The 10,922-nt window shown below is 44.3% G+C and overlaps 1 protein-coding gene across 1 annotated transcript in view; it reads right to left on the bottom strand.

Annotated features, from left to right (window-relative positions):
• PXDC1 (PX domain containing 1) overlaps positions 1-10,600 on the bottom strand; it is a 22,066-nt gene extending 11,466 nt beyond the window's left edge. Inside the window, exons 1-3 of the mRNA XM_025202404.1 lie at positions 10,561-10,600; positions 4,490-4,581; positions 2,385-2,502 (exon numbers count right to left, since the gene is read on the bottom strand). Of these exons, the coding sequence (XP_025058189.1) occupies positions 2,385-2,502; positions 4,490-4,501 (130 nt within the window). The 5' untranslated portion in view covers positions 4,502-4,581; positions 10,561-10,600. The remainder of the gene's footprint in view (positions 1-2,384; positions 2,503-4,489; positions 4,582-10,560) is intronic.
• Positions 10,601-10,922: the final 322 nt, after the last annotated feature.

The raw sequence follows: 10,922 nt of genomic DNA, 5'->3' as shown, positions 1-10,922 counted from the left end.
TTCCTGCTGGGGCTTCACATAAGCAGTGATCTCTGAGCTCACCAGCTGACTGGGGTAGGGTCTGATCATAGTCCCTGCTTTCATGTGGCAATGGAGCTAAGGGTGTGAAGGCTGCTACCATTTGCTCTTCCTCTCCCTTCCCTTCTTGCTCAATTTAGCAGCAGGGGAAAGGATGGAACTAGATAGTGGCAGTGGCACCAGCAGTGCTTACCCCCTGGGTTCCAGAGCTGCATAAAAGCAGGAGCTCTGGGCAGATTCGACCCCATTCTGGAACACACATGCAACAGCCAAATGGGCGTGCAACTGCACCATCACACCCCCTCTGGATCCACCCCTGCACTCAGGGCAGGTCTATACTGCAATCACCACTGTGGCTACAGCTTGCGTAGAGATACCTAAAATCTTCGCTAACTTTAAACTTGCTACAACTGATATTAGTAGCTGCTTGGCTGCAGTCACACTGAGTGAGCTTCATGCTGGCTGCAAACCTCATCTGAGATGCTGGGTAAATGCTCAGAAATTAAGCCCATGCAGATCTAGACTGCTACAGTACTGGAGACAACTAGTCTAAAGCTAGTTAGGGTACATCTATGCTATGCTGAGGTCCCAGCAGTGACAACAGTATAGGCATGCCCTTATTGCTGCAAACTACTGCTGCTCCACCTACCACATAGTGGGCATATTCCATCTGTTTCCTGTTCCCACCATGCCATGTGCTTACAGGCACACACTGAGCAAGAGATTGTTAAGTTAAACTATTATTTCCTTCTCGCAGCAAAATAAACCCCAAGTTCTACAAAAACAATGATTCATCAGCTGTCAGCCAACACAGTTTCAAGGAAGTCATACTTGGCTTAGACCCACGTAAGCATCGGATGCAGTACATTAATTTCAAGCAGACTTCCCTTTACAGTACAATGTTTGAGAACTTACTCCACAAGAGGCCTGACTGAATATGCACTTTCAGAGATCAAACAGAATTTAAAAGTAAAGAAAGATGACAGACAGTGTAGCATGTCAGGCACTGAAATGGGTGACCAATGTAAAACTATGCACAGAACATTATGTATAGTTCCTAATTAACTTGCAGAGAAATTATGTATAAGTGTATATCCTTGCCATTAGATCAGGCTTAGATACACTTATGAGTATGAATTTTCCAAGTGGAAAAAATTCCTTTAAAAAATCCTACCAGTTCTACTTAATTGCAGCTTAGTCTGTATGTCCATAAAGTAGGTAAATATCTTTCGACTGTACAAGCTGTATCATATAAAGAACTAATGACTAATTCCCTGCATTTGCATTCACACTTCCTGGGTACATCCATCTACAACTCTTATCGAAATAGGTACACAGTGGTTCTCATCATAAGGACTTTCTGTAGTTTAGATTAATTAAGGTACCCACCACTTCTTGACACATACCCTGGGTAAGGTGGATTAGGACTATTAGTCATACTCTCCTCACATGATACTTTATGAGATAAGTGGAGATGCAGCACACATGCTGATGAAAAAATTGGTGCACCTGCACTGCAGTCCATGCTGTGGCAGCAGCTCACTTTGGCATACACAAGGTAGTTTTAAACTAGCTATTTTGGGTACTGCAGGTAATGTTACTCCAGGAATAAGGAGCTCTGTGCAGGCTACCAACTTGAATATTTAACCAGCTTCTGTGGCAGATTTTTGTCAGCTGCCACAGCCACATTCCCAGTCCCAATATTACAGGAGCTAGGTAGTTAAAAGCTATCTCCAACATACTACCTGAACTGCAGAGACAGAAGTGTAGACCTTCCCCCTGCTGTGTATATACTTAGCATTATTTAAGCAGGTGGCTTTGCTGTTAAATGCATCAATCCTGCTTTTCTTGAATGGTATCTTGATAAATAGTTTTATAAAGGATTCATATACTGTATGATAACTGATCAATTAACAAGTGACTTCACCATTTATAATCATTTTCACAAATCTACCAATGACATTAAAATGAACTGTAAGACATACTGCTCAGGTGTTTATCATAGTTACTATTAATTTATTAATCTTTTATCAAATATTTATAAATATGCCCTTAGTATAAAATGTAACCAGTTTATTTTTAATAACTTTGTACATCTTACAGAAGTAATATATTATTATGTTTCTCATACCAAAGATCTTCTAGGATGATGCAACTGTATGTGCACCACAAGGGTAAAGACTTCTCAAGGAATGGCTAAAGAATGCCAAGCAGCTAACGAAGTAAAATTCGCAAAAGGCCTAAAGGAGATATTTTGCCCGTGTCCACACGTCTACCATATGTACTATGTTCTGCCCTCCACCAAGATATTCTATACAGTGCAAAGCAAGGGTACAAAACTATTTTATTCAACCGTTCTTTCTTACCTGATATTTTAACTGGACTTTGAAAGCTTGGCTGAATTTTATGGACACTGTCATTTTTCAACACTTGATCTAAAGGAGATCTTTCGAAGAAGGTAAGGACGACTTCTGATCTAGAATACTGAAAAAGAGGAAAAAAAGAATCTATCAAAGGGGAAAAATTATGTTTAAAAAGTGAATTCCCAGGCTAATCATTTCTTTTATTTATCCTGTTCCTGCTGCCATCAGTTACTGAACCATGTCTTGAGAAAAGCTGAGTAGATGGAACTCGCAGGGACTACAGTGGGAATGCCACTTACTCTCAGGTTTAGTTTAATAAGTTATTACTTATTGCTTATTGTTTTGGTACTTGCCCATCAGCAACTTTCTAGGTGTTTTATATAATATTCAATAAAACAATCAGAAAACCTGGGTTTTCTTTCTGGACCTGCCACTGGTCTGCTGGATAACCCTAGATAAGTCACTTCATCTTGCCAAATGTTGGTGCAATTTGAAACGCCTTTTACATTGCTCACAAATTAGTACAACTCCACTGAGTTCAAAAGAGCTCATCTTGATATATACAAGCAGCAAGGCAGGCCCATGATCTATGGATGTGAAATCCATTCGAAGTGGTTGATGGTCTCAATAGTCACCAATTGGTCATGTGCTTTTTCTTTCAAGTGGGAGTTTGTTTATTTTCATGCAACCAGCCTTCATATAAGTGAGCTTTCTTGGTAAGTACTCTGTCTTGACATGAGGAAGTGACTACACACTTTATTTCAGCATCCCAGACCTTTATATAGCAATACAATTGACAAGCAGAATTACTGTAACTGGCATATAGTCAGACTTTGTCTAGCCCTTGATGAATTGCCTGGCCCTCGATTCATTGCGCTAAAAGTATTAAGTCAATAAAAGATACTTTGGCATTTCTATAGCATGTTCCATTTGAGGAATGAAAGCACCTTAAAAATAATTAATTATTTCTCTGTGCAAAATATTTGTATCCCCATTATAGTTGCTCATGTTAGAAAACCTGTCCATTCATAGAACAAAATCTCTATTGTGGCCAAGAACACATCCCATGTCTCCTAACTCCTATGTCTGTGGCTGAAATTCAGGAATCATGGTCTTTTCATGATCTTTTAAATATCCCTTCTGAAACACCTCAAGGTGTTTTGGAAACATTAAGTGTATCTCCCGATAGCCTGCCAGATAAGCAAATGGTGCTATAACCTTTTTGCAAATGGACACCCAAGGGGACAGAGAGATGAAGTGACCTATGCAATTACAAAAAAAGGGACTAAGTCCTGCTACAATTAAAAGGAAGCAAGAGGGGCAAGGGTACACATTTTTACTCATTTTGTTATAATTTAACGAGTGTCCTTTGTATACCTGGAACAATAAACAGAGGAAAATACAGGGTCACTCTTGCTCAAATAAGTCTATGACCTGCCCCAAGGTGAGGGGTGGGGGAAGGGAAAGCTGAAAACACACATGGGGACATTTGTGCCCACACTAAGCTCCACTAAAGTAATTTAGGATCTTCTCATGTGAATGCAAAGGCAAAGTCATACCCTCAATTCAACAAACTGCACAGGTCAGACCGAATTCTAGAGCTCAGAGAGGCCTTGTGGATCATCTAGTTCAACCCCCTTCAAGAATGCAAGATGTGTTATTCGTATACCATCTCAGACACATGCTTATTCAGCCTGCTTATTTATATGTATACCATCCCAGACATATTAAACATATGTGTAAGTGTACAGAAAGACAGGGAGAAAAAGAACATTCCTTAAGTGAATTAGTTGTGTCAGGCTTCAAAGAAGAAATTGTGAGGAGGAGTCTAATCAAATGGATTGAGGGTGGCAGTTTGGTACCCAAGGCAAAGGATGGAGATGTGCGAAGGGATGAATAAGAGAGGGACACTAAAGGGCTGTGTGATAGTAGAGGCAGAAATAATGCAGTAGGAAAAGCAAGAGACAGTGAAGGAGGTAGAGATGACACTGTGCAGGGCCTTGACCAGCTCCTGCTTCTGCTACTGCTCCAAAAGCCACCCAGCTTTCAATCTATGTGAAGAAATCAGGATCTAAAGCTCATGAGAGTATGGCACTTGGCATACTTACTTTCCATGGCATATTTATAATAGTCTTCAGAAGCTTCTCCACTTCATTAAGCCTGGCTTCTATCTCATGGGACTCTTTTATTGTGATAAGTCCTAGAAAAAAGATCAACAAGTTACAACTAAGGATGAAAATATAAATCACAGATCTGAACATCTACCTAGAGCTGACAAGTTTAGTTCACTCAAAAGTGCATGTTAGGACATCAGTTATAATGTGCAGTTGATACATGGCTTTTAACCCAACTTGATTGTGAACCATAATCTGAAAGTAGCTGCTCTAACTTCAATACAGGAAATTCCTATCTTGGGACAAAGGGAAGGATGTTGATCAAGTGCTTGTTTTTCTTCTGAGAAGGATAAATCAGCTCCATCCTCCTTTGATTTTTAATGAAAAGAGTATGGGAGGGAAAACCTACAGAAGAGAAAAGAATCAAGCAGAAGCTACACAAACTGCTTCAAAAGTAGTCTCTCATTGCTCTGAACATAAAGTCCATGGTAGAAGATGGCCCTCTCAAAGGAAGATGTTTCAATATCACATTCTTAAAAAAGTCAGGCTGCAAGACAGGGCTCTTGCCACTTGAATCATCATAATCATCCATCATTACTGTTATCATACTGCCATGAAGGTTATTGTTGCAGAAAAAAGGCTTTCCCCACATCCAGTAGAGCACATTGCAGTGCTTTGTCTCTAGCTGAGTGGCTCAAAATACAGGGTCCACCACAGTACTTGAGACATTATCCAAGAGTCTAATAGACTTGGAAGGAGTCCTAAAGCAGAGGTAGACAAAATATGGCTTGCGGGCTAGATCCAGCCTACAAACTAATTGGATCTGGCCCATGTGCAGCACCCAACAATGACTGTATGTGCATGGGGCCAAGCTCTGCCTGCTCCTGCACAGCACAGCCCACACTGAGCTCCTGACCAGGCTGTGCTCCTGCCTGTGCCCACCAAAAACCCTGGCCAGTGCTTACAAGTTCCCAGCAGGGCTGCTCTTGTTGAGGCTGAAGCCACCCAGGTAGTGCTTGACTCCCTCTGCCTCCAATGGCTCCTCCTCCTCCTGCTGCACTACCCTGGGCAGCAGATAGCTTAGGGATGTGAAAGCAGCCATGGGGACACGTGTTGGGCAGCAGATGCCTGGCCAAGATGGGGAGAAGCTGCAGTTGGGAAGCTCCTGCCCCAGCATGCAGGACTCCGGCTCCTAACTGCCTTCTACCCACTTGGGCACCCACACGTGGCTGCTCATCACACAGTGGGGCCAAGTGGGTAGAAGGCAACTGGGAGCTGAAGCTGGAGCCCTGCACACTGGGGCAGGAGCCACCCAGCTGTAGCTTCCCCCCTGCCTGGTTGGTCAACTGGTGTCTGGCACGTGTCCTCGCGGCTTCTCCATGTAATTTGCTGCCTGGAGTGGCACAGCAGGGGCAGGGAGCAGAGGAGGAGGAGTTGCTGGAGGCAGGGGGAGCCGAGCAAGCATTAACCAGGTGGCTGTGGTAGCAGCCCCACTGGGAGCTGTGTGCACTAGCCAGGGCTAGGGCAGTGCTGTCTGGGAGGCCCAGAGTGGGTGTGAGCAGAAGCATGATATGGGCTACCCCGGGTGGGAGCGGGCAGGGCTTGGCTCCAGGTGGAGCACTGCGGGGATAGCCACGGAGCCATGGCAGAGGAGGTGGAGCCAACCACAGCTGCACCACACTGCCCAGGTGAGCTCTGCTGCACACCCCCCCTGCCTCCCCCTCCCTTCCTCCTCCTCCCCACCCCCAGCTGGCTCCTGGGGCCTAGCACATGGGAAGCCCCCACACCCACCCTCCACACACTCCCATATCCATCCCACCCCCCCTTCACACACACAGTATATAAGAGTTCATTTTGAGCTGTTATGCAATAACCTTTCCATACACTACTCAAAAAAACAAATCAGGAATATTAAAAAAATAAATAAATATTATAATAGATGTTTTATTTTTAGTATACAATTTTTTTATCTATAATTTGTTAAAATGATATCTTCTTAAAGATTTTGTGTGTGCAGCCCTTGACAGCTCACCAAAACTTATTAAGTGGCCCGCCAGCTGAAATAATTGCCCACCCTGGCCTAAAGGCTGCTTCAGAGAAAGCATCCAGCAGGCTGACACTCTTTGAATGTTTAAAACAAAACACTTTTTTCTAGTGTAAAAATAGTTGAGGTAAAACCCTGCTCTTGAGCACTTCAACAAGGTTGGTGACTGTGTAATCAAATTTTCCTTGATCTCCTTATGGCTACGTGAAGACCCACATACAAGACTATATATAAACCCAAAAAGGGCTTTGGATTGTGCCATACCAACAAACTGAAAAGGCAGTTTAAAGAAATATTTTTCCTCATTCTCTGTCACTCATTCTTATTTATCTGAAGGTGTCATTTGTAACTCTTGTACACACAAAGTTCCCAGGCAAGGGTGTGACTTTTTAAAGCTGTCAACATTCCTTCAAGTAAAACTAAATATAGATTGTCTCAACAGCAGTTAGATTAACTTGATAAACAGCCAGACAGACAGATATGGCCTCATTGGCTAGGTCTTTATATTTGCCTAGTGGCCCACTATTTTGCCTTATTTTTCATCCCCTATCTGCCCCACCCCCCTGTCTCCTAAGGACAGCTCCACCCACAGGGTCTGAAAAGAGACTAGTGGTTCTAGCTGTCTGCCTGCACACATTCTTTATTTGGTTGTCACTAGAATAAAATAGGGTTATAGAGAAACTTTATACACGTTCTTGGACTCCAATGGAACCACTTGCATGAATGTGGATTTTTCTGTAAAAGGTCCGCAAGATTGAGCCTACATGCTGAAGATTCAAGACACTGAAAATCCTTCACAATCTTCTTAAATGGAAGGCTGGCAGGGAGAACTGGCTGGGGAATGGTTTTCCCCACCACAACTTCCCCATTCCACATTGGGATGACAGCAAGACACTGCTGGAGTAAAGAAACAACAGACAATACACACATGAGCATGCCAGTAACTGAGTGGTTAAGGGACTCAGTTGGGAGGTAAAACAGAATCATCTGCTCTCCTGTATCCCCATCCAAAGCCAGTGCCCTAACCACCAGGCTACTAGCTATTTGGGGGTGAGACTCCCTCAGTCTCTCTTTTTGAACCTGTTCCACTTTGTATAAATACTCAAATCCTCATTGGAGCAAAGACTTGAACCTAAGTGTCTCTCTCTGCCCAGAAATTCCATTCAAGATCCAAAAAATGTTTCCCAAAGAAAGGCTGCATGTCTGTATATACACATACACGTATACATACACACATAGCACAAGCTCTCATGAGTTGTAGCTCCCTTCATCAGATACCATGAAAGGACCTGCAGAAAGCAGAGTAGAAGGAGAGAGAAATCAGAATACAAAAGACAAAGGAGGGAGGGGAAAGAGCAAGAGAGATCAGGGGGAGAAGAGGGAGGGGGGAAGTTTGGTTAGTCTATAAAGTGCAAATCTACCTTGTCCTCTGCTTTTCTGGTTAGTTACACTGAATTCAATTCAGTTCAAAGTGATAAAGACCAAGGCAGACTGCGAGTAACTATAGAAGGATGTTGCACGGCTATGTGAATGGGCAACTAAATGGCAGATGAAATTCAATGTAGATAAGAGTCAAGTGATGCATATGGGTAAAAATAACCCAAGCTATACATATACTATGATGGGCTCAACATTAGTTGGCACTGTACAAGAAAGAGATCTGGGAGTCCTACTGAACAGCTTGCTAAAAACATCAGCTCAGTGCTCAGCAGTCATCAAAAAGGCAAACAAAATGTTAGGGATTAATAACTTGAGACTGTTGCTCCTTGTTCTGTCATCTGTCACCACTACTGAGAACAGCCTAGCCCCATCCTCTTTCAAACCCCCTTCAGATAGTTAAAGGCTGCTATTAAATCCCCTCTCAGTCTTCTCTTCTGTAGACTAAATAAGCCCAGTTCCCTCAGCCTCTCCTCATAAGTCATGTGCCCCAGCCCCCTCACTGTTTTCATTGCTCTCCGCTGGACTCTCTCCAATTTATCTGCATCCTTTCTGTAGTGGACTCGCTGAAGGTGTACTCTATGCCATCTTCCAGGTCGTTGATTAATATATTGAACAAAACCAGCCCCAGGACCTACCCCTGGGGCACTCTACTTGATACCAGCTGCCAACTAGACATCGAGCCATTGATTACTACCCTCTGTGCCTGATGAGCCAGCCAGTTTTCTATCTACTTTACAGCCCATTCATCCAGCCTGTACTTCCTTAGCTTGCCTGTGAAAACGTTGAGAGATCATATCAAAAGCCTTGCTAAAATCAAGGTACATCACATCCACTGCTCTCCTCATATCCACAGAGCCAGTCATCTCATAGAAGGCAATCAGGTTGGTCAGGCATGACTTGCCCTTAGTTAATCCATATTGACTGTTCCTAATCACCTTCTCCTCCATGTGCTTAGAAATTAATTCCTTGAGGAATTCCATGATTTTTCCATGGACTGAGGTGAAGCTGACTGGTCTGTAGTTCCCTGGATCCTTCTTTTTCCCTTTCTTAAATATGGGCACTGTGTTTGCCCTTCTGCAATCATCCAGGTCATCTCCTGATAGCCATGAATTTTCAAAGATAATGGCCAGTGGCTCTGTAATCACATCAGCCAACTCCCTCAGCACCCATCTGGCCCCGTGGACTTGGATGTGTCCAGTTTTTCTAAATACTTCCTAGCCTGTCTTTCACCACTGTTAGCTACTCACCTCCTCCACAAACTGTGCTGCCAGGTGCAGCAGTCTGGGAGCTGACTTTGCCTGTGAACAGAGGTGAAAAAGGCATTGAGCTGAGTACTTCAGCTTTTTCTGCATCTTCTGGCACTAGGCTGCCTCCCCCATTCAGTAAGGGACCCACACTTTCCCTGATCTTCCCCTTGTTACTGACATACTTGTAGAAACCCTTCTTGTTACCCTTCAAGTCCCTTGCTAGATACAACTCCAATTGTGCTTTTGGGCTTCCTGGATTCATCCCTGCATGCCCAAGCAATACTCATACTCATCCCTAGTTGTTTGTCCAAGTTTCCACTTATAAGCTTCCTTTTTAGGATTCAGTTTACTGAAGAGTTCCCTGCTAAGCCAAGCTGGTCTTCTGCCATACTTGTTAGCTTTCCTGCACATCAGGATGGTTTGTTCCTGCACTCTCAGTAAGGCTTCTTTAAAGTATAGCCATCTCTCCTGGACTCGTCTCCCTACCAGACTGGCTTCCCAGGGGATTCTGCCCATGAGCTCCCTAAGTGAGCTTGAAGCCTGCTTTTCTGAAGGCCAGAGTCCTTACTTTGCTGCTCTCCATCCTTCCTTTCTTCAGCATCCTGAACCGAATCATCTCATGGTCACTGCTACCCAAGTTGCCATCTACAAGTACATTCCCCACTAATCCTTCCCAGTTTGTGAGCAGAAGATCAGGAAGAGCATGGCCCCTAGTTGGCTGCTCCAGCACTTGCACCAGGAAGTTGTCCCCAACACTCTCCCAAAACTTCTTGGATTGCCTGCACACTGCTATATTGCCCTCCCAGCAGATGTCAGGGTGATTGAAGTTCCCCATGAGAACCAGGGCCTGTGATCAGGAAACTTCATCTAGCTGTTTGAAGAAAGCCTCATCCACCACTTCCTCCTGGTCTGGTGGTCTATAGCAGACCCCCACCACAACATCACCCTTGTTGCTCTCCCCTCTGACCCTAACCTAGAGACTCTCAACAGGCCTTTCTCCAGTTTCATACAGGAGCTCTGAGCAATCATATGGCTCTTTTCCAAAGTGTAACTTCTCCTCCTCTTCTCCCCTGCCTGTACTTCATGAACAGTTTGTACCAATCCATGACAGTGCTCCAGTCATGCGAGATATCCCGCCAAGTCTCTGTTATTCCAATCACGCCATAGTTCCATGACTGTGAAGAACTTCCAATTCTTCCTGCTTATTTCCCAGGCTCTGTACAGGCACCTAAGATAACTAGAGGATTGCCCTGATTTCTCAGGAAGAATGAAAACACCTTCCCTGTTGCCCCTCATGCTTGCTCTTCCTCCAGGTCACCCACTTCCTCACTTACCTCTGGGCTTTGGTCTCCATCCCCTGGCGAACCTAGTTGAAAGCCCTCCTCACTAGGTTAGTGAGCCTGTCTGTGGAGATGCTCTTCCCTCTCTTTGTAATGTGGGTGCCATCTCTTCCCAGCAATCCTTCTTCTTGGAACATCATCCTACGGTCAAAGAAGCCAAACACCTGCTGGCAACACCACCTGTGCAGTCAGGCATTGATCTTCAGGATGCACTCGCTCCTGCCCGGGCCCGTCCATTGACCAGAAGGCTTAAAGAGAACACCACCTAAGCCCCTGTCCCCTTCACCCTTGCACCCAGAGCCCTGTAGTCACTTTTGATCTGCTCAGGGACTCCCCTGGCAGTATCACTGGTGCCC

The sequence above is a fragment of the Alligator sinensis genome, unplaced genomic scaffold, assembly GCF_000455745.1.
Source record: "Alligator sinensis unplaced genomic scaffold, ASM45574v1 scaffold579_1, whole genome shotgun sequence".
NCBI classification, from domain to species: domain Eukaryota; kingdom Metazoa; phylum Chordata; order Crocodylia; family Alligatoridae; genus Alligator; species Alligator sinensis.
Note: the sequence above shows the minus strand (reverse complement) of the source record. Positions and strands in the feature narration are given on the sequence as shown.